Below are 25205 nucleotides of genomic sequence, written 5' to 3'. Positions count from 1 at the left end.
AAACAGAAGAACCGGAGACTAGTTGACAGGTACTAGAGTAAAGTTACACACCAGATAACGCACCACTCCCGGTTGCGCATTTCAAAATAAAACCATCAACAGAATAAAATGGACGATATTTATATTTGTTGCAATTTTTCATGTGAATCATTACCATCAAAATAAAAAAATGAAAATAGGAAGACAGAAAAGGAGTCCGATTTTGAAAAAGCTCAACTGTGGTTTCATTTGGTAAAGATAACGTCCAAACAAGGCACCAGCCATCAGCCAAATGTGGTAAAAATATCAATATTTCTCCACTCACCAGCAGAAAAACCAATGGTGATCTACTGAGTGGCTGGCAAAAATGTGAACATTTACTCGCTGTTTGGCTTACATGAAGTCACTTATGCAGACCTTTTTTGGAGATTTTTAAATATGCATTTATCTGATTAATTTTGAATAAATAAATCATCCAGACTTTCTGTATCATTATCAACATTTTCTTTCATTATACTGTACTGTACTCTAATAAGTTGCATATTGCTTTGTCTCAACACACGTGTTGTCTTTTTTTCTTACATTCTGGATTATGATGTAGGGGAGACAGGGGATGTTTGTAACATTTTAGTTCTTTTAAAATAGTGCATTCAAAATTTGATGCAAACATGACACGTGTCTGCTATTAAATAGCATGGCTGTTATCTCTGCAGCACATCAGAAAATACATGGTTTAGTCTCATACACAAGGAGTGAAATGTTACAATTTAGCCAATAGCCTTGATAAATTGTAGCAGTAGTAGTATAATAATGTAGCATATTGCATATGTATTTTTCTTACATTCTGAATGATCACACTTGTGATTTAATCATGCTATGGCAGTGCTGTGCTCAGGTCATGCTGACAGCAAAAAGGGTTTTTTTGGCAACTTTTACTTTGAAATCGGATTCAATAGCTTTCCGGTCTCTGTGCGTGCTTTTCTGGCTGTATAACGGAGTTGAGTAGTGTAACATTAATCCAAAGCTTCAATCATGCAGCGTTTCTTTCTTGTTCGTGTATGTTTCTGTCAGTATCTGGCACAGACACAGCTAGAACAGATCAAAACTGAAGAACCAGAGTAAAACCGTGCCGTGCCGTGCCGTGCTAACCAGTCTATCCCTGCTGAGTAATCCTACCACTGAGCCCACCCCCGGCTCTTTTTATTCATTCCACTTTTATTGTAACCTATAAACATTTATGGCTTAGTTATATCCTATTTTATTTCTTACCTACCACACCACATCTGTTTTGTGATGTAACTGCTAGGCTACTTTAACACTTCTATAACAGTGGTTCTCAAAGTGGGGTCTGGGGACCACCAGGGGTCCTTGAGAGTATTCTATGGTTCCCCAACAGAAAAGGGGAATAGTTTCACTTTCACTATACTTCCGTGTATAAGTAACATAATAACAGAGCGTGTGACTATTTAAGTCATGGGTTTCATACACTTCCTGGAATAAAACATCTAAAAGCAATAATCAGTTTAGGGGTCTTTGACATGAAAAACATTAAAGAGCACTAATCTATAGGAACACTTTCTCCCCCTCAATGTCACACTTATTAACAGTTAACTCACTGTGTCACTGTGCAATAACCCTGATCACTGTAATACCACCTCCACCTCCAAGTGATACGATATACTCTATTTATTTTAGTCTAAAAAACAAATAGCCTATATTGAATTAATTCCTTTACATTTGAACAGGCTTTGCTCTATGTACTCTAGGCACTCTCCACACCTTTGCACTGTTTATATCCTGTTTACAGTTCACAGAACAGGTCCATGTGTAAACAGTCACTTCTTATGTGTATGCCTGAAGACTGTTGTGTTCTATTTCCTGTGTGAGTACATTAAACCACAGTTAAATTCCTTGTACATAAACATACTTGGCTAGTAAAGTTGATTATAATATAAAAATATATCAAACTCAGACTGTGCAACATCAATGTGTAGATCTTGGAGTCCTGATGCTCACAAGCACTGTGTCTTCTACAGACACCATCATTCTGTCAGGGCTTAAGGTGTATTCACATTACAGCAAAGTTGGTTGGTTGGTTGGTGCAGTAGCTGACCTTTCTTGAACTGTTGTTGGTGCTGCACTAAACCATGTGACCTTTGTCTCTTCTGATTGCCTGGTGGACAGAGTGAACGTTGCTAGCAGTAGATCTCAAACAAAAGCTATATTTCTCACTCACTTTTTGCTAAGCCAACATCTTTTTTGTTTGGTTCTGGATCATTCATCTCTTAGATCAAGCAGTGGTCAACAGTGATTGGCTCGGCCCAATTATTTCTCCTGCTTATACTGGCCATTAAAAGCAACTTCAGTGTATTTTATCTGAAGCCAGAATGAAGTGTCAGCAGTCTGGTAGTACTTACTCAAGTCAAGTAGTTATCTCCCACATTGAGTCGTTTTTAGCACAGAATTCCCCCTCCTTGAGTTTCCCTGTATAGCTGCAGTGAAGTGATAGTAAAGACCTTGTGGTTGCTTGCAATGCGGATAATTACAAAGTAGAGAAAAAGACTTCAATCTGTGGCACTGACAGCATAGAATAAATACATTTGAAAGGAATGAGTATTGATTCACAGCAATTTCCCGGACAAGGTTTAGACTAAAACTAGACTCTAGAATCCAAGACTAGAATCTCATATTTCAATGGATATTCTCACAGAATCTTGTCTATAGTCTAGAATTAGTCTTAATCTCTGTCTGAGAAACTGGACCAACTGGCATCTGCTTTAAGAACTGCACACAGAGTGAAACCTTATATGCCGTTATAAGTATTTACACTATCTAGACAGTATAATCTTGGTATAAACAGCATGTGTGCTCTAAAAACACATGCTTGTTTTGAAGGCTCAGCACAATTGCTTTTTCACAGGCAGAGGAAACTACATTTTGCTTTCCATCATGTCAACCATCACTCAACCAGGCCCACAGGCAACTAACCCTGCTCATCCATCTCCCCACTCACTCTACAGCAATGACTGTTGTGGCCAGATGTCAGGAAGTCTTTGAACTGGCAATTTTAGCAGGGTGGGGTGAGCATGGAGGGGGAGGATGGTCAGGGTTTGTTCCAAATCCCCCTGAGGAATAAGAAGCAGGCCACACTTCAGTCACACAGCACACTGGGAGAGCTGAAACATGACTTTTTAATAAGATTGACAAGCTCTGAGGATTTAATGGATGTGGGACCACACCTAGGTTACGTCCTGTGACATAATGGATTTAAATGGCAGGGTAGACTTACACGATAAACCTCCAGAAAGATGCACTATAGGATGTCTAGAGTTACACTATAGTCCAACGTGGTCCATTTCTATAATGAATTTAGCTTCTTTCCTGGAGAACTCTCTCATAGCCTCTCTTCAGCACCTAAGGACTCCCTCTGAAGACCCTTAGGCATCTTTATCCAGCATTCTGTCCTACTAGCACAAACCTGAAATGTCTGTTGCTTCTTTGAAATACAGGAGCTATGAGTTTGTCTGCATGTGTTCATGTGTAAACAAGACAAACACTTATCTCTGCTGCACCAAATATGCAGTGAGTCAGTCACTTGACTGGTCATGTTTGTCAGACTGAGGGGAAAAAGCTGCCTTTAAATGCTGATATGCCCCTCAGGTATAAAAACACTAAACGAACTCTGACTTGTCTGTGACATTTTCTTTCGCTTCATCTTTGCCAGTTTGTGTTGCTGTTGCTTTCCTCTCCCTGCAGGCCATGTTTAGTGTCTCAAAAGTAGACTGTGTTCGCTCCAGGTCAGTGGAGTTAATGTCACCAGGAGCTCAACGTTCCCTAAGGCTTGTACATGAGGTGGAAGATGAAGCCGTCGAGCTACATGAGAGAAACAATAAACGATGGAAAAAGAATTTGAGAGTTGCAGAATTTGATTAAAATATAACAGAAGATGAAAACAATGTTGACATCACCATAACAGAAACGCTGCAGTAAACATGCCCAAACTAACCAGAAACATTTCCAGCTGATTATATCATGGTCCACAGCTTTTCAATACTGCAATCCTCCAATATATTTTGTCTACTCAGATTAGCTTAAAGCAAGGTTGTGCAAATGTTGCTGAATAGTAGCCACTGTGGCCAGTTACAGGAACATTGTACATACACTATATTGCCAAATGTATTGGCTCACCTGCCTTGACTCGCATATGAACTTAAGTGACATCCCATTCTTAATCCATAGGGTTTAATATGACGTCGGTCCACCCTTTGCAGTTATAAACAGCTTCAACTCTTCTGGGAAGGCTTTTCCACAAGGTTTAGGAGTGTGTTTATTGGAATTTTTGACCATTCTTCCAGAAGCACATTTGTGAGGTCACACACTGATGTTGGATGAGAAGGCCTGGCTCTCAGTCTCCACTCTAATTCATCCCAAAGGTGTTCTATCAGGTTGAGGTAAGGACTCTGTGCAGGCCAGTCAAGTTCATCCACACCAAACTCTCTCATCCATGTCTCTATGGACCTTGCTTGGTGCACTGGTGCACAGTCATGTTGGAACAGGAAGGGGCCATCCCCAAACTGTTCCCACAAAGTTGGGAGCATGGAGTAGTCCAAAATCTCTTGGCATGCTGAAGTCCTCAGAGTTCCTTTCACTGGCTTCTGAAAAAAAACCCCACACCATAATCCCCCCTCCACCAAACTTTACACTTGGCACAATGCAGTCATACTGGACTTGTTGCACAGGTGGCATCCTATCACAGTACCACGCTGGAATTCACTGAGCTCCTGAGAGCGACCCATTCTTTCACTAATGTTTGTAGAAACAGTCTGCATGCCTTGGTGCTTGATTTTATACACCTGTGGCCATGGAAGTGATTGGAACACCTGATTTCAATTATTTGGATGGGTGAGTAAATACTTTTGGCAATATAGTGTAGTACAACAGTAGCACTTAGAAAAGTGTCTTAAAGTCAGTGGACTGACTATATTTGCAGCAATATTTGTCTAAAGTTAGCTTTGTACCAGACACCTGATGTTGTGTTTGTGATGCTCATTACCAAAACATGAACTGGAATAAAAAGGTGTGGATACACTAAACCTGTAGCTGATTTCATGGGTAGATGTATAGCTTCTTTCCACTGCAAAAGCTAAATGAGAAGTAATGTGTAACTATTGTCACAGGTTCTGCTTTTCACTTCCTCACTCAGCATATAAACTTCTCATGTTCTTGTATACATGAGAGAATATCATGATCAATATTATTGATGTCTTGGTCCTCAGACCTTTTAACCTGACACACCTGACAATTAGGCTTGTCACAATAATTCCATTATTGACTTATGGTACAATAATGTAATTATTATTATGGGTTGTTGAGTTAGGAACTATGAGGGTGTATGCCTGCAATTCACAAACTTTTGCCTTTTAATTTAATAAAACAAAATGATTTATAACTGTGGGCTGCCAGCTGAAAGTCAGACACCAATGCTTTAATGACATTTTTTTTCTAACTTTATTTCACATTTCGATTTACAAAAATCCTTGGAGGAAACATTTAACTTGCATATTGAAACATTTCAAGCCTACAATCCATAAAAGTATATGTATACATATATATCTTCATTTAAGTTCGTAGACTCATCGTATATATCACAGCAAAAAAAACATTTGCAATTTTTAACAGGACAAGATAACATGACAAAAATAAAAATAACAATAAAGAAAATAAAAGTATAAAACATAGGGGTTGACATTCAACAAAAATGCTTTAAGTGTATTAAGACAAAGAGGATTGTAACTTAAAGAGCAAGAGACTTTGACATAGTTTCATATAAATCATTTATGGATTTTCTTCCGTAAGTACCTTTAAAGGATGTCATATAGTTTTTGATTTCATTTTTAAAACAGATTATAGAGGGTTTACTGTTCTTCCATTTATTTTTATGTATATGGTATTTTCCCAAAATGAAAATTATGTTCACCATTTTGGACATCTTCTTTGACAGACCATCCATATAAAAGGAAGTTAAAGTCTGTGTAAAGTCAATTCATTGATTTACTTCCAAACATATTATACATATTGGTAAATGGTTACAGAAAATGTGAAAAGGCTATGGCTATCATAACTATGCAGTACTGAATTGTAGAGATAAAGCCTTAAACTGTTTCTCACCCTCTTTTTCCTAATTTTCTGAGTCTTGATTTTAAAGCAAATATGCTCTATTCTAGCATCTTATTTCTGTCTTTCTATTTTTCTGTACTTTGTTTTTATTATGGGGGGGGGGGTTAATTGTATGTTTTAATGTTTCTCAAATTACATGTTTTTCTGTTTTATGTAAAGCACATTGATTTGCCATTGTGTATGAAATGCGCAATATAAATAAAACTGCCTTGCCTTGTGGCGAGTTATTGTTACTACATCTAACACTACTACAACTCTACAACTCTACAGTCTACATTTAGCCAGTTAGCCGCCAAGTTAGCTGCCGAACTAGCAGCTGAGCAAGCCGCCGAAAGCTCTCAGATGTAGCCTCCATGTTTTGGGTAGATTTTTTTTTGTTTCTGGTAGAGGTGGTGACTTTGATTGACAGGTGACACTTGGGGGCAGGGTTTCAGCGAACTCGGCGGGCACGCCAACAGTGTTTGGGAGCAGAGACAGCTGGGGTTTTTTTACACAACTTTGAAGCCTAATTTCTAGGGCTGTCAAACGATTAATTTTTTTAATCGAGATTAATCGCAGAATTTCTATAGTTAATAGCGATTAATCGTGTTGCAGGAGGCCACTTCAAAGCATAGTGCTACAGCTAGAGGAGCCGTCTGGGGGGGGGGGGGGAGAAGGGACAAAAAGGCTTGCAACATTAAAATGCGATTTAAAAAAAATAACGCGTTATGGATTGCATTAATCTAATCGCGATCAACGCTTAACATAACGCTGACATATATTTGGCGATTTTTTAAATCATTCAAATTTGGCAGGGTGGTTAACAACACACTTTTCTGTGGTATGTCAAACTCAGAACACATATTTATTCTTACTTTACACGGACTTTAAAGAGCTTTTTCAGAGAGCAGGTTCCACTGAAATGATTTACCTCTTGTTTAATACATCCATGACGTTGTACTTTGTCAACATAGGATTTGGGAGACAGTCTAGTTTCTGTGATTAAAACTGCAGATAAAGCTCCTCATCTGTTGTCTCCTCCTTACTGATGCACAGGGGGCAGTGGACGGGGTTGATGGTTGGTTGGGGAGACAACGCCGCCTGTGGATTCATCCATCACCTCCCAGCTGTTCTTGCATCTCAACGCACTGACCTCACAGAAGGAGGCTGGAGGACATCAGTCAGTGTCACTGTGTGTTCAGACAGAATGCAAAGTGAATTTTAGCCACATGCAAATACAATGCAAAGAAGTGAGTGAATGCAAATTCACCTGGGTGGCACAAATAGAATCAGAGTGCACATCTTTAGGCTTTATGAATGTGCTTCATGAACATACAGAGAGGAGAGGAAAAGGGAGAGAGAGTGGAGGAAAATAAGAGATAATCTGAACTTCTGGTGAGGTCAGTCAGAGGCTGAACTGAACACAAACACATTCCAACAGACAGATCAGTGCGTCAGCTGCCAGCTAAGCTTACAGCTAACGTACAGATGGTATTTTGTCTGTTTGCGTCTAATTAATACAAACGGTACACCGGTCAAATATGTGAGAATGACGGGAGGCATAAATGAGCTTCTCATTCAGTCTGAACACACCTGGTGACCCATATATGGAACTAGCACTAACATTTAAAGGAATGGTTTCACAATTTCTCCTATGAGAAGAAAATTAATATCAATCCCATGTTTGTGTTTTAAGTACAGGGCTGGATTCAAGAAGTGGTTAGCCTAGCTTAGCATGAAGACTGAAGGCAAGGTAACAGCTGGCCTGGAAATACACCTATCACCAACATATAAAGCTCAGTAATGATCACATTGTATCTCATTTATCTGAATAACACAAAACTCACTGTGGTATTAGAGGAAGTTAGAACTACTTTGCCCCAAACATGACCATACAGTGTGATTACTGGAGAGGAAGTGTGTGTGTGTGGATGTGTGCTTATTATTACCTGGAATTTGGGAAGAGAGAATCATTACGCACCAAAGCAAGGTTGGAACCTGTGAACACACACACAGACACACACACACACACACACACACACACACACACACACACACACACACACACACACACACACACACACAAACACAAACACAAACACACACACACACACACACACACACTATGGAGATCATAAAACAAGAGTTCACAAACAAAGGCTGTTTGTTAAAGGAAAGGGAACTCCGGTTTCCTTCCCACCATTCAACAGCAGACAATACACTTCACACGCACACATATTCACACATAGTTATCAGGTTTTAAGTCCTTTGAAAGCCTCCAAGCAGACAATACTCACCAATGACTAGATCAGCCTCAGGATCCTGTGACATGTTTTAGGTGCTGCGGTGAACTCTGACCCTGATGCTCCTTCTGTCAGCTCTGTGATGTGGCAGCAGGCAAGCAAGAAGTCTGTGATGGTCACACTGGAAAGATGCAAATTAAATACATATCTGACCAATTTTACAATAAAGCATACAGCATTGAGGACTGCCATATAGTAGCTGGAAGAAAATGAAAGTTCTTCTTTAGTAGTGACACTGATTAGATCAATTGGGATCAGCTGGTGACTGATTAAAGTACATTGGAATTTGTGGGGTTTTCCTGTGCATACATATCATATATCATATCAGCCCAGACATGTGTTTGGTTTTTAATGTGGTTAGAATATTACAATACACATGATTTGATTAAAGCATCATAACATTTCTGTGGTCCAACCTTTTCCACATTTGTTTTGTGGAAGGCTTGTTTCATCAGATGTCCATATGAGCTTCATTAAAAAAAGATAAGGTCAGTGCAGTTTCCCATGACAGATTTACTGTTGTGTAACAAGTTGATTATACTAAATGACACTACACTATAAAATATATGATATACTTGTAGGAAAACGTGATTTGTTTGTGAAGACAACTGATTTAACCTTCATGTTTTTCCTCCTGGATCAAAATTGAGCCAGTTTAGTTTGACTGTTTATAAAGCATAGTATAAATTAATAAATAAATCTTTTCTGTGTTAGACATTTTTAGCCAACTTATTACTACAGGTTTTTACATGTTTTTAGAAATGATGGTCAATAGGCCTCATTTTTGAGTTAATACTCTCCCAGGTCAAAACTGACGCAGACAACAAGAGAGTTAAAAATCAGCAATTAGAAGACTGTTCATTAGGAAGTTAAAAGAGCTGATAATTAACCTTCCTCCAGTTGTCTTTGGTCCACCTTATTTAAGTGTTCATGGTCTGTTTTAACTGCTCTTATATTTATACAAAAAACAATGGTTTGGTGATTCATGGAGCATGAATCACCACATTTTGGTGAAGACTGTTTAAAGCTGTGAAACAATGTCTCAGACTCATGGTTAACATGAGTAACATGGTCCAGTCACTTCCTCATTTGTAAAAAAATTAAAAAAATAAAAAAGGGGGGAAGGTGTAACCACAGCTTTATACATGAGGTCTGTTAGAAGATATGATGCATTGTTTAGTCTGGAAAGTGTGGATCACATGGAGGGCTTGTGTGTGGATGAGTAGGTGTGTATCTGTAACAATGTTCACTAAACCACTCAATATTCAGTCAAAGTGGTGATCAGTCATTTTATATGTTCAAATTCCCAGTGTGTAAGAAATCATGAGGCCTTGAAGCAACTGGATGAAAAACTATATTCATGATTTATCAAATTTGTAAAATGTGTCAGATTTGTCCTAAACACTGGAGGAAGGTTAATAATCCATAGTTCACTCCAGCCCCAAGCTCCAGAGAGGGTGATGGTCAGCTGAACCTATGTTAGTGTGAAGTAGAAGGTTCAGAAAAAGGTTAATTATCATCATGGGCATTGGTTAGGATGTGTGGAAAGGATATTCATGAATATTCACTCTTGACAAAAGGTGTATTTCAATTAATCAGGAATTGTGTTGGTGCAGCAATAAATGGAGGGGGGAAGACACACATGGGTCTACAAGTCTGAAAGAAACAAATACAAGCTTTAATTTACACAATAAACCAAATTACTCCCATATCATCACTCAAAAATGAGGTATAATTTAATTTAAATAAGGTCTGTTAACCATTTCCAAAAACATGTGTAAAGTTGGTTAGAAAGGTCTAGCACAGCATTGGGTGATGATGTATACCTTATGGATTGGAGAATTGGAATAAATAAAAGAAAAAAGTGAATCATTACTACAGTCAGCTTTGGCTCTCAGGTATGAGATAACCTTGATTCCTCAGCTACAGCAGGAGATTTGGGTGAAGTAGAACTCCCCTGATATCACCTTTCAAATGATTCCTCTCCTGTGGGAGTCCTGCTTTACAATAGAGCTGACAGGCTAACAGAGAGCAGCGGTTTGAGGTTTCAGGATATCACAGCAGCACGTTGACACTGTGCTGACAGAGAGCAGAGAAGTCTATTTACACTGTGATTACACCAACAGGATTAGGACTATATACAAATATCACGCACTGAATGTTCAACCAATGCTTTTGTTTCTCATACAGAGTATATCATGACAATCGAGGACGATACAGCAAATTCATCCCTTACATAAGTCTCTCCTGGGCTTAAGCATTCTTTCTGGTGTCGTAACACAATCAGGGAATGGACTTGTGAAATAAAACATTAAGTGTGCCCGAGGTAGGCTAATTTTCATCTGTGGTTCATGGGCAGGTCAGGACATGAGGGAGCTCTGGCTGTATTCACATCTAATATTCTGAGCATGCTCTTTGGAGAGCTTTGGACTTTGACTGAAAAGAGTTCCAGTTCAGGGATGATTTAGTCCTAAAAATGGACACCTTTGTTGTGCAGAGACTTTGAGATGACTCTGAGGAAGCAGGAGAGTGGACATGAGGTTGTCTCGTCATTGATAGAGATTATGTCCTCAAGCTTACTGTCTCTATTTCAAAGCAACAGTAAGAAACAGCAATGATATTTGTACAATTTAAACTTGTGGATGGTGATTCAGAGGTCTGAAAGCAGCCTAGATCTAGATTCCATTAAAAGATGAACTTGTAGCTATGAGGATTTTGGTGCTTGGGCATTCTCCTGCTCAAACATGATGGAAAAACACCCACCGTTCTCTGTAGAGCTCCAGGAGAGTAGATGTCCACCCACAAACAACAGTTCACGGGTCACATGTAGAGGAAGCACTGACTGATAAGAGGTTCACACTGATTATTATTGGATATTAGGATGTCAGGGTTTTATGTATTTCCTGCCAATTTCCACTGGCATCAGAGCAAGGAAGAAAGAATGCTGTCAACTGATAACCAAACATATAAACATGCTATAGAAATTTCTAAATTACAACAACAATTTTTTTTAAAGAATAAAGTCAAATGCAATAGAGATTGTTGTATGTATTTCATTTTCATATAAGCATTTACTGAGTCATAATTAAATGAAAAACATGTGTTTAAAGGATATCTATGATGAAAATGTACCTGAACAAACAGGCAGTATTTTGGGTGTACAGTTAAACAGTAGACATACATCAAGAGTGAGCTCTTTCATATGAAGACATATGAGTGGCATTAAAAAAATCAACCTGTAAAAGAATAAGAAAAAAAATGTGGAAATATAAACAGAAATTAATAAAATAAAAATAAATGTAGAAATATAAAGGTAAATAACATAATATAAAAGAATATTGTAAGCATTTTTATATACATTTTACATTTATTTGTTCAATACACTATGTGCAATTGATGGGTGCCACATCAGAATAAAGGAACCAGCAGGTCCAACCTCTAGTGACTTCTTAAACAGAAAGCTGTATCATTCCATCCAGTTCCAAGCAGTTTGTTACAGTGGGGACAAGTTCTTAGATACGGATGGTGGGTATACTGCATTAACCAATGTTGATACTCTACAGAGTCTATGAGCGTCATCCAGGAGCACCTCAATGTTCATCATGTCAAAGTCTGCCCCATTATCAAGAGTGACTTTAGACAGGTGAAAAGATGGTGGTGCTACATCTTCTTCAAAGCCCTGGAGGTCGACCCTACATTTTTTTCAACTATTACCACCTGCTGTGTTACACTCAGCAACATCTGCTCTTGAGTCAGCACATAAAAGTAGTATGAGTATACCACACTGATATGTTGCTCACACATCTGTTTCTTTTGCCAAACTTAACAACTGACATCAGATTATGTTTAAAATGAAAATGAAAGAGGAAATATAACAACAGCCTTTGCATATGATACATGATAGGTAACAAAAATACAGACTGCATCAGAGACAAAATCATTAGAAAATCAGCAGATACAATGAAAGTAGTCATACCTCTATATCTTGTCAACTATTCTCAGTCATGATGGATCTTCATCAGCCACTTTACTATGTGTGCTGTGCTTTATTGGGCCCTGCGGGTACTTTTAATGAGGCGATGGCATTTCCTTTGGATGACTGCATTATGCTGGCATTTAATAAGAAGGCTAACAATTTTAGAAATGTGCCGAAAAGCAGCATACATTCTTTAGCATTACATATGATACTGGGAATAACTAGTTAGATTTAGAAAGACTACACATCTCAGAGTCTAACTGGGTTACAGTAATGCAAGTATAGTTATTGCAATGTGAGATTATGATTAATCCAGGTGTAAGCAATGAGATCATACATACATACATAAATACACACACATATATATACATTACATTGTGGATCACTTTGAAAAGCGTCTGCTAAATGAATGTGAATGTAATACAGTGAGCGATATAGTATATAGATAACTATATAGATAACTTATTATTCAAAGCATGTCAGATGGTGACATTTGTGTTTCCCACTGAGTCATGTCTTTAATCTAGAGTCACATGGCTTCCCTTTCTCTAATGATTCAGTGGTGCAGCAAAGCGAAACACACTGGCAGACTGCATCTATGCACCAGCCCACAATTATTTATAACTGGATGCACATGTAAATGAAGCTTAGTGAAAGTTCAGTCAGGAGGACGATCTTTTGCATGCTCAGGTCTGTCGTTTTAGTTCTCAAACCATCTGTTAATCCTCTCCCTCATGCATGCTAACACATCATTTCCTCGCTGTGATTGCTTGGGGTGCCAATTGAGATGTCAGCTGATCTAACCAATAGCTCAGTAGCAAACATACCCTGTGAACCTATCATACTGTAGCTGTCTTTTTAAATGTTTTTCCCCTCTCTGCCGTTATTTACACCCCCCACCCCCTCCACCTCCCCATCTCCACCCAGTCCCCACAGATTCATCAGTTCATTAACTTTTTAACCTCATCAGTCTTATCAGTGTCAGCAGAAGTTATCAGCCACCACCACCAGTGTGTGGACTCCATGGAGAGGATTTATCTCGCTGCTGCTCAAGACCAACGTCCCCTACATTTAAAATGTCCCTGTAGAGTCTAAGCGCCAAAGACTTTTGACAAGATTTAATCATCAGTATCTGTATAATAAACTATGTCTTATTTTTCTTTTGTATTCATCTCAAAATATTTGTAAAGGCAAAAAAAGGTCTGTCTGTCCTCTGTAGACATAATTGTATTACTCATTATTACTCATACTCACAAATGAAATGGGGCAGGGGGCTTGTGTTTTCTTTGGTTTTCTGTTTGAGGTTTTCTTATTTTTTTGCTGCCAGTGTGACTAGCTATTTCCCCTCCAAACCCATCACCACACTAGTTTCCTGTTGGGACTGAAACAAAGAAGAAGACAATGACATACAACATGAGAAATGCTTGCAAACTCGTATGCTACAAAATACAATTAGCATCAAAAACAAACAAGACATGCAACAATGTCTTTATCTGGAATCATTTAGGAGAACAACAGTATTATGTAATATTAAATGATTTAACAATGCTTCTATGTAAAATAGAACAAAAGTCACTCTCAGGCCAGTTTAGAGGCATTGTGCTTCCCTGTGAAGAAGACTTCATTAGAGCATCTCAACCTAATGAGAAGCCATGTCAATGCATTGTGGTTAATCTGCAGTGCTGAGTGACCATGGTGAGTGATGCTGAACACTCAAACAGCTTTATAGGTTAAGGGTAAAAGGAAGGAAGATCTACTCTATTTTTAGTTGCAGTTTTTCAGTCAACTGAACTTATGAGACATTTCACCCAGTAGACTTTAATAATAATCTACAGCCACACTCACTATGACTTTGCTTACATGATATTTAGCAGGTATAATGTATAATGTACTTTCACCATTTTAGTGGGATGAGAATAGACTCACTCCAAGCCCATAAAAACAAGAGATGCTAGCCCACACAAAGCTAAAACTAGCTGACTTTTGGTAAGGTGGTGTTGTTGCAGCTTACTTTAACAGAAACAGTTGACAAGTTATAACAGATTCATTAATCATTAGCTACATGCATGTTATGTCTTGTCTTATCTTATGGATTGAAATGTTCATTTAAAGGGCAGATTACTCCCCCTGTATCCATCCCTTCATGTTCATTGTTGGCTTGTATTTACACACTTGCAGAGTAAAGGATTCTGTAAGGCAACTGTTTGTCTGTACAGGTCTGTGCTTCTACCTGCTGCATATCTGAACGGCAGGTCTGCCAGCTGGGCCTTGTGGTCGATATAAAGCAGCTCAGCATGTACTGGGAAACACTTGTCAGCACAATAAAAGACTGCCTTGCACCGGGAGCTATGGAGAGACACAGGCACAGGCATTTAAAGACAGAGAGAGGGGGCGGGCGGGGGGGCATAGAAAGAACACGCAGTACTGAAGCAGGGAGTCGAGCACAGGCAGAGGAAGGCTCTGAGATAAGATAGCAAACAGGAGAGAGGCAGAGGTGATGTGAAGACATTTACAAAGGAAAACCACAGAGAAGAGATAAAGTGTTACTAACAGAACAAAGCATGTGGTGAGGAGTTGGCATGTTTTGAACAGAAGGGAAACAATGTGTGGAAATAGCTGACATTTCATAAGAAACAGAGAACTTTCTACCTGTCACTTGCCCTATATTACCTAACTGCTGCAGTATGGGTAGTTCCCCACATTTTTAAACTTTTTCTCAGGCTGGAGTTCCTGAAACTGTCAACAACACAACGGTAGGGTAGAACCATTTCTCTACAAAGTCAGGGTTATATTTAGCATCACATATTAAGTTTGTCTTAACACAGGAAGTGACAAACCCAAACTACACACTGAAATTTCAAAGTATCTTAAACCACACAACGTAAGCGTTGGGACTCTTCTACACTTCTACCAAAACCAAGAAGACATGTGTTTGCAGGATTTGTGGGTAATGAAGCCCTTCAAAATGTCCAACTTCCATCAGAATCACTAAATGCCAGGTTGCTAAGTGACACTTGAACGCCATTTAGCAACTCCACAGCAAAGTAACCAACTTAGTGACAGCTGACGACAGTTTGGAAAGGCCTGCAAGAGCTTGAAGAAATGGTGCATCACAGTAAACAGTAACTAAAAGCAGTGTTGACTGTTTGCTCAGGCAGCTTAACCACATTACAGCAGCTGAGATCTCCTGGAAAAATAAATGATACACTTGACTTGTAGTCACCACATATAGTGCACTATACTTACTGTGGTGATGATACATTAAAGTAAACAACTGAGTGTCTGTTATATAAGGAGCAGTGAATGAGTCAGACACAATGAATGTGATATTGAATGAGGTTTTCTTACTTTTGGAACAGAATTTTTTTACCTCTGCTTCACAATTGAGGTGCATTATGGGAAGTGTAGGATATAGTGTAGGAAATAAACAAGAAACGAGTTAGTCAAAAGTGGTGTGGTATTATATACTTACTTAATTATGAAGCATATTTAGACTAATTTTATTCGTAAGATGAATCAAGTTATACGTTTTCTCATCCTTTTTGTTTTGATATTGTCACACGTTTTATAGTTTTAGTTTATATGTTCTCTTCTTTAGGTCAGATTCTAATCATAGCTATGATTAAAAGACCTCATGTCCTACATTTTACTGGTAATTTGGGTGTTTTTGCAACTTTTACATGGTGTGTTTTACTTAGGCTGCTCCCATTATTTTTAGACTCAATATATTAATACCTCTAGTGGTGTGGAGAGGGCTTCATGGAGAATAACATCTACAGAAAATGTAATTAAACAGTTAACTTATCAGTGTAGTTACTTTCTTTTTGGTGTCTCAGAGGGTAGGATAAGGTGGTGGTGGGGGGTGTTCAGGGAACATTTTGTTCTCCTTTAGCCCAGTTAAGCACAGCACCAACAAAGCCTCTAACAGGAGACAAAAGAAGGTCAAAGAATGCCAAACTGAAAGAGAGACACACTGAAAAACTACTGAATGAGTGGGACTGGATGAGGAAAACCACCAACCACCATTCATTAATTCCAACTTACCTTGTGCACTCGCTTAATTTATTACAGCATCTAATGTCACTCGCAAAGCCCAATTATTCTCCTGGCTCACTACTGAAACTCAACAAAACTCAACACAATTCACAGTCAGGTTTTAGAACACCAGAAGTGATATTAGCTGTGGGAACATTCTTAGGCCTTAAAGCAAAATGAAATGGCCTCACTGGAGCTTTCTCCTCTTGCAGGGTTTGTGCTAACAGTCAAAAGTCTAAAGATGTATAATAAAGAACATATGATCATTTAAAATATGAAAACATTACATTCATTACAATATATGTCTTTTTATACACATTATTATATACAAGTCATAAGTCTCTTCTTTAGTGGGTCAATTGTCAAATTTGTCAATAGAACTAGCTAACTAGCTTAGCTGCACTTTGCTAATCACTTTGAACCCATTTTCTGACATTCTGCTAACTCATTGAGTTTAAATCAATAGTTCCAACATTTTCGGAAATACAATCAGCTTCTTTTTTTTTCCAACAGTGAGATTAAAAGGTGGATGTGAGCTTTACTGTGGAGCTGGAGTCAGGACATAGTTAGCTGCTTAGCAAATGTTACAGACATAGAAATAGGCTAAAGCTAGTAAGTGAACCTTGAGTTTACTTTTCTTCTTTTTTTGTACAATAAAATGCTTTGATATTTCTACAAACACATCAGGTTACTTTGACCACATCACACAATGTCAGCTGAACTTCTTGTATAGTTACATGCTTTTATTAGTTAATGTTTTTATCATTATGGTGAAATTAAGTTTTTTTAAAATATAAAACTCTGTATTGATTACTTTCCATGATTCTTCCCAGACTTGCAGTTGTTGTTCATTCACCGGCGCTTGTGGAACACACTATACCAGAGTCATATGAGACAAGGTCAATAGAATATGTTTACAATATATTCAGCAATCAATTATCTGGAAATTAATTGAACACAAATGTGAAAGCTTTATTCTTTTGACCATAAAATACCATTTTAAAACACTGGAAATGGTTTCAAGTAACAGTGTGTATGGCAGCCAACAGACACAATGAAATATATTCATCTAAATCATCTTGAGATATGCAATGAGCAACAGCAATAATACACCTCAAAGGTGACACATCTTAATATTTAGAAACAAGATTTAAAGTGACTACATCTTGTGGGCTATATTGGTATGGGCTTAAAAATAGTTGATTTTGAGCTGTTCAGTCTATTTTTAATCTTCAAAACATTAGGAAACACACAAAAAGCCAATTTTAATATCCTAGAGGCCAAACTTTCTTCATCAAATGACCTGTTCCAGTTATTACAGTTTAAAAACCAAAAGAAGCTACAAATTCTTATATTTGAGAAACTGGAACTATGAAATTATTTGGAATATTTGCCTGAAAAATGACTTAAACAATAAACACTTATCAAAATGTTTGCAGATTTAATTTCTTACAGTGAGCATATATATTATTGAACTATAACTGCTACTCTAACATTATTTCTGGATATCATTTCACTTATCGATCCTAATTTGAGCCCATACGTTATCTGGAAAACAAGTTATTGCACTTAGAGCAGATGGTGAGAAAGCTTCCGTTTGACTTTAATGCCCCTTAGTGGTAGTAATCCAAAAAGACACTTAAATACAGGCAGCTACATCCCCATTCATCCTGTGGAGCTGGAATACATTTTAAAAAATGATATAAATGGATGCTCTTTCACTCAGAAATCTTATCACTTTCCAAATATGTCAAGCTGAGTTTTGAAAAGTGAAGAAAATGACGCACAAGACATCTAAATTATTACCATTTAATATGATATGCAGCCATACAAACATAGTGTTTAGATTTCAATTTTTCATGTCAGTTAAGTGCTGGAACAAGCAGAACCAGAACATACAATGATATATTTTATATATTATATAATTAAATATATTACTAAAAAGGTCATCATAAGGGACGGGTTTAAAAACTTTGTGTATACTATTGTCTTATGATAGTACTTGACTTTTTCTGCATGTGTGTGTGTTTCTTGGATGAATCCTCCTTCCTCTTTCTACTGCCATGAGTGCTCTGTTGCAACCTGTAGGTTTTTCTAGCCTGGACTCTCTCCTTCTCCGGAACCTCAGTGTCATCCAGAATCTCCAGTCCTGGTAACTGACTGATGACATACTGTCTGTGAGGGCAATGGGAAACAGTGATAGTGGGACATTTAGTATAAAGATTAAACAGGAAACAGAAGGATTTAACCGAATGAAAGATAGACATTTTGGCAACAACAACAGTTACCAAAGTAGCATTACTTGGGAAAACTACATGGTCAACCTAAATATCCCCAAAAAGTACATTAAATAAAAGTATTAATGATTAATACATTTATATAAAATATTAAGCAAGACATTATGTTAAATGTCAATACAGTACATTCACAGAATAATACTGTGTTTGACCCCAATTAGATGACCCCAGTGTACACTCAATGGCCAGTACAACACTATCACTAACTAAGGCCTCAATAATACACATGTACAGTAGTTGTATTAATTAGCTTTAACAAAACCTGAAAAGGGAAGAATTTATATCAGAGCTGTTTGTATTGGATTGTGCATTTGTTCCTAATAAAGTGACTAAATATATATATAGAGTACACAGATTTATACAAGCCATTTGGATAAACTTTGAGGCATTTTACATTATTTCAGGCAGTTAAGAAAATGACACATGACAGATGCATGTAGCTAAAAGCCAAATTCCCAAAACCAGACCCTGAAAGAGGTCGCTGTGCCTTGCTTCTATTCACTGCAGCTCCAGTCCATGTACTGAGTCAACATGACATGGGTGCACACATTTGCAAAACACAATGGGATACAGCAGTTAATACCACAGAGCTATCAAATTGCATGATATATTAGGTTAGAAATAATGACAATACTCAGGGATTATATTACACAGTACACACTGACTGATTATACAGCATCATGATGTGGAGGGTACACTGATGCACCTGCTGTGGCATTGTCCACTGGTGAAGACACTGAAACCCTTTCATTTATTCCTAATATACACATCAAAACCCACTGCTATACTGCACAATACATTCTAAAACTGGACAGGTTACCACACTGGCTTGCCACTTAGCTAAGTTGATCAACATATTAAATCTTTTTAAATGAATGGATTCTTATTTAAATTGATGGCTTATTTTTCATTTTGCATTCTTCATACAGTACTCTAACCTCATAATATTCTGTCCCTAATCCCCTTCATTGGTGTTATATGCTGATTTTTATAGTTGCTGTATAATGTTATATGTAAGTGTATGTTTTATCTGTGTAATGTTCTGCCTTGATAATATTTCTGTTTGTTTTGCCTCCTTAAACTATACATAAAACCAAACACAGATTTGTTCTTGCACCAATGAACCAGATGGGGGCGTCCTGAACCAGTGGTCAGATTTTGATAGAATTTGGATAGATGATCTTTGGCAGAAGCAGTAGACATCCTTTATTTAAAGGACCAGTGTGCAAGACTTTAACAGGATATTGGCAGGATTTAAATATAATATTCATAAGTATATTTTCACTAGTGTATAATCACCTGAACTAAGAAAGAAACTGTGTTTTTGTTACCTTAGAATGAGCCCTTCATATCTATATAGGGAGCGGTCCTCTTCCACAGAGGCTGCCATGTTTCACTGCCATGTTTCTACAGTAGCCCAGAATGGACAAACCAAACACCTGCTCTATATAGGGTCTTTTGTGTTTTTCCTGAGTTTCACGGCCACTGTAGGTTCTCCTACACGCTTGAAAAGTAGGGGCTGGAGGGAAGGAACAAGACACTAAATCCTACACACTGGTCCTTTAAGTAAAAGTAACAGTTGAACTGAAATAGAAGTATCATCAGCTAAGTATCAAAAGTACATATAAGTACTTATTTTACAGTAGAATGGCTCTTGTGAGTGATGCATATTATTATATTACAGATGCTGTAAGCAGCATACTGAATGCAGTGGCTTGGTCAGTGGTGAGCTGATTTTAACTAATCTATGTATAGTTGATAAGGATTACTAACCAGGACAAGCTTTTAATCCTGTCATAATCCTGCAGCATATTTTAGAATCTCATCACAGAAGTAAATTCTTAATTTGCAAAGTAAGTAATAACTATACCTTTGAAAAATATAAGGTATATACTGTCCATACCTTAAAAATCTAATGATCAGGTTGTATGTATGTCTAGTTGTATTGTGCTAAAAGGCATGTGGAACCTAGAGCATTTTAAGAGACAAAGAATATGTAGTGTTTGTACAATGTAATGGCAAAAGCACACAGTCGGTCTTCATTTTAGTTTATGAGGTTGTGATGCTCACCTGTAGTCTTTGTACTGAGTCAGACTTCCTCCATTGAAATAGCTTGGTGCTGCCTCATTGTTCATCATACTAAGGATCCTAGATTTGAAATGAATGGAGAACCATGAGCAGCAATGAAAAAAACTAGTTATATGCCTTCTACAAACACAAACACTCCCACTCAATGAAAAACACTCCCAGGCTCACTTTATGTTGGGGAACTTTCGTCGGATTTCTTCTACAAAGACGGGCAGGTTATTTATCTTGTTCTTGTTGATGCACACTGTGGTGACGCTGGGCATGTAGGGGAACTTGACGTGAGAGGTGTAGTTGTTGCAGTCCAGGATCAGAGTGCTGAGTCTCTCCAGTTGATCCAACAGAGCCGGGTTCCAATAAAGACTGAATGAAGGAGAACACATAGAACTACAACTGCTGAGGTTTGTCAGTTATAGGTGACTCCTGAAGTTCCCTTCAGTTCTACTGAGCTTTCAGTGGTATCAATAAATAAAGCTTTGATGAACACACTGTACACTAGCTGCCCAGCACCAAGCTGTTGAACATAACAGAGAATTTAGCATCTAAAGAAACTTCCCTGGTGGAACCCCAAAACAGAGCTAAAAGAAAAGTGAATATTGGAATTAAATCAGATGGGCAGCTCTCATAGCAATAATAAAGGCATATTCTATCTCTTTGGCTCCCATACCCCTTTAATTAAGTACAGACCTATATGTACACCTGTCCATCCTTTCCACTCAGTCTTTACACCTGCCCATTTTCACCAGTACTCTGTCACACTGTCAATGTTGCCGTTGCCATTGCCTTCCAGCTAGTCAAGCCTCCCTGTTACATACTATATTGGCCTGCCTGTGACCTCATTCCTGCCTTTACCCTATTGGACTTGTTTGTCTCCTTGCTTAGACTGCCTAATGTCCCTGACTGTAATCCTGTTTACTTGACCAACGATTTAGTAAAGTCCCTTTTATTTTAGCTGCTCACAACAAGCTGAAAACACACTAACATTATCGTCTTATTAAGCTTAAAGAGTAGGATTTTGTCTTTTTTTGTTGAATCTTACACAATACAGAAGCTTTTTTTTGTCCACTTAAATGCAGCTGGAAAATACACCAATGACATATTATCACCTTATAATGTTGCATTTTAGCTCTGTTTTGGTCTCCACCAACTCCTGAGAAAAAAATGTCTCTTTATATGCTAAATGCTCCACTGTGTTCTCCAAATAGTCTCTAATATTGTCTGCTGTTGGGCAGGTAGTGTACAGCGGGCCTAATACAAGCATTTTAAAGAACCAAAACAAGCTAAAAGAGGATAAAAAGCTCTGTATAGCTGAGTTGGAGATAATCCTCTACTGGTTTGTCACATTAGACTCAATCATTTCTTCTACTGGAATACAAAATATTGAACAGTGCAGCTTGAATTTTTACTTGTCATTTATGTAACCAAGTTTAGGAAAAGACAGGCACAGTGGCTTGGTCTTGTAGCTTGTGGTTATCTAGAAAAGGATACTCATTCAGCAAATTATAACTCAGATCCAGCACCTCCAGGGTATCTGTTAGTGTTAGAATGGTTCCATAAGGGATTTCTGTCAGGCCCTGGTAGGCAAAAGAAAGCCACTGAAAGCTTGAGGCGTGGCCGGGTTGACTGTGCTGGCCAGAGGTATGATGATCCATGAAGAAAGCTGCTGCACTGAAACTTCTTGAGTTTCTCTCCATTTGGAACAGTGAAGATTTGGAGGAATGTCAGATGCTTATGTCATGACCGAACCTTTAATTAACAAGAAAGCATTGAATGAGTATGAAGCATGTATGAGGTAGAAAAAATGATCTTTTCAAACTTATTAGCTGATTTGAAAATGAATAAACGAGACTTATTATTGTAGTTAGAGTACTACCTTGCCCATCTGTTTAGAAGGGACGCAGCATTTTGTCAAGGAGAAAACACTAAATATAAATGTTCCAATCCAGTATTCATTTTCTAGACTGTTTCCCTCATCTTATTCTATACCATCTGACAGCATTGTACATATTTCAACTTATTCTAATTAATTGAAGCCATATCATATGTACACTGAGTAAAATATTAGAAACCAAGACTCCGTCATTAAGGCTGTACAGTGCCATCAAGTGGAAATATTCTAGATGTCCACAATTCAGACATGCATGATATATTTGGTACCTAGGAATAATTATGGGATGTCCATCAGACTTAAAAATGAACTACAGTGGGTTTGAATGATGGTTAGTTGATACAGTGTGGGTCAATGAAGTTTAAGGAGAACTACAAGAAAACAGAAGGTGAATGAAATGATTGAACGTCACAGTTAATGATCAGCTGGATGGACAAATCATAATGCAGCAACAGTAAGATGATGGTTATTGACTGACAGTTTTGAGGTACTTCTTCATTTTATGCTACTTTCAATATAGTACTTCTTCTGCATTTATTTCACAGCTACAGTTACTAATTTATTTTAGATTTTACGCGTAGAATGTGGTATTTTTACTGTTTTCACTTTGACATACTGTATAAGGATCTTTTTATGTTGATCATTGTCCAAAACAAAGCATATTAAATGTTTTTTGAGTCCATGTTGTAAAACAGTAAAATTCCAATAGGGGTTAATACTTTTTACAGGTACTGTATGTATATCTGTATACAGTACATTTAATAATTATAACACTGACTTGGGCAATTTGGCATTACTACTTTTACTTTTTATACTTTTTATTGCAACTAATACTTCTTAATTTACTTAATTGACTAATTTTGAATACATGATTATTGCTTGCAAAGGAATATTTTTTATACTGTGGTTTTACTGCTTAGACTGAAGTAAAAGGTCCCAATACTTCCTCCACCAATCATAATAGTCAAATTAGTGCTGACCTTTGTATTAAAAATACAGTAAGTAAGTAAAATGGAAATTTTGGGTGATTCCTTGCACTGTCCATGCCTGCAGATGATGCACTGTACAACAGAGCAGCTGTTAGCTCAGTTATATTCCCTACTGCAAAAAAGTGCATTCCATTCAACACTGGTGGTGAGTTATTAGTGAAAATATAACCTCTTAAAGGAATTTGAGCTTTTCTGACTGATGGCAATACATTCATTTTGCTGCTCTGTTGAACAGTTAAAGCAACAGCACCAATAAACATTTCCATTCATCCAGCTTTACTGCACATATCAACTATAACAGCATGTTAACACTGATTTTAAACGCGACAAATATCACAAGATGTTCTTCTACTCCAATATATATCTAGATACACCGTGTACATGTGTAAGTATTGAGTTTTAGCTGGACTCACCGAGCTGACGAGGATCTGATGTGTGTTCTCATTGCATGCAAAACCTCTGACGATTGCGCCCAGCTCAAATAAAAGGCCCTCTTTCATACCCCGGCTGTAGATCACATGATGGAGATAATCACATTGCCGCTGAACCTTGTGGTTTTGCAGGACCCACTGGCCCAGATCCGAAAAACAACGATAGTGTTGCAGTCACCAAAAAAAGGAAAAACAGCAGCTTGACAGGAGCTTATAATCAATAAAGAAATGTCATTATCAGATTAACTTTTCCTATACTCATGGGTAATTTGACTACTGAACCCAGATAATGGGCATATTAATTCATTGAGAGCATTACCTCTATAATATGAGCTCATTTTACTATGGATGTTTACACAGGCACACAATCAGTTACGGGGCAGCTGCCTCTTGATGACACCACAGATTAGAGTCTTGTCTGACTGATATCAAGCTCTAAAGGAATCATTTGACATTCAGGGAATTCTACACCACTCTCATGTGGTTTAAAAGGGAGTTACGTGCTGGACTACTTCTCGGCAGTGAATTCCTTGAGCCTTGTTGTCATGGTGGGGTTACCAGGAGACTCCTTCAAATCACCCCCCCTGGCAAGGAAACAGTGACTGTAAATGGACAAACAAGAAAGTGGTACCATCTCTATCATCTAACTCTCAGTAAGAGAGCGAATGAGCATATTTTCCAATGTCAAACTATGTTCAAAAATACATTTATACACAATCAGTGTCTCTATAACTGCAAAAAAATTAACTGATCATACAATGTATTCCACAACAGTTTAATTTACAATGAATATAAGAGCTCATCAAATGTTCTTAAATGGCATTAATACAGTTTGAAGATGTGTTTGTAGCAATGAAGAACTCGAGCTTTGGTGGATAGTTCAATAAATTGGAAAAATATTTGTTTTTGGGGCCCACATTTGCCCCCCCCCCCCCCCCTCCACACTGACAGCATCTGTGTCTGTGCATTGTATACAGTAGTACAGTAAGTACAGTACACCCAGGCACAGCATTTTCATTACATTTAAGCCTGTAGTCACGGAAACCAAACAGTATATTGGCACCAA

At 37.8% G+C, this 25205-nt stretch overlaps 1 protein-coding gene across 1 annotated transcript; it reads right to left on the bottom strand.

Annotated features, from left to right (window-relative positions):
* Positions 1-18244: 18244 nt before the first annotated feature.
* LOC128384298 (uncharacterized) lies at positions 18245-22628 on the bottom strand. Its single transcript, XM_053343848.1, has 4 exons — positions 22320-22628; positions 21003-21194; positions 20817-20894; positions 18245-18624 (listed from the first exon to the last, which is right to left on the bottom strand). Exons 1-4 carry the CDS (start codon positions 22523-22525, stop codon positions 18432-18434), a joined length of 669 nt encoding a protein of 222 aa, XP_053199823.1. The 5' UTR covers positions 22526-22628; the 3' UTR covers positions 18245-18431.
* Between the last annotated feature and the right edge of the window lie 2577 nt (positions 22629-25205).

Source organism: Scomber japonicus, chromosome 22 (assembly GCF_027409825.1).
Source record: "Scomber japonicus isolate fScoJap1 chromosome 22, fScoJap1.pri, whole genome shotgun sequence".
Lineage (NCBI taxonomy): Eukaryota > Metazoa > Chordata > Actinopteri > Scombriformes > Scombridae > Scomber > Scomber japonicus.
The sequence above is the reverse complement of the archived record's forward strand: the minus strand, read 5'-3'. Positions and strand labels throughout refer to the sequence as shown.

Coding starts and splice junctions, on each gene's coding strand:
- LOC128384298 (XM_053343848.1), bottom strand. CDS start 22,525: ATGGAGAGAAACTCAAGAAGTTTCAGTGCAGCAGCTTTCTTCATGGAT. Junction 21,195..22,319: donor AGTTATAATTTGCTGAATGA/GTATCCTTTTCT, acceptor TCCTTCATTCAG/TCTTTATTGGAACCCGGCTC. Junction 20,895..21,002: donor CGAAAGTTCCCCAACATAAA/GTGAGCCTGGGA, acceptor TTTCAAATCTAG/GATCCTTAGTATGATGAACA.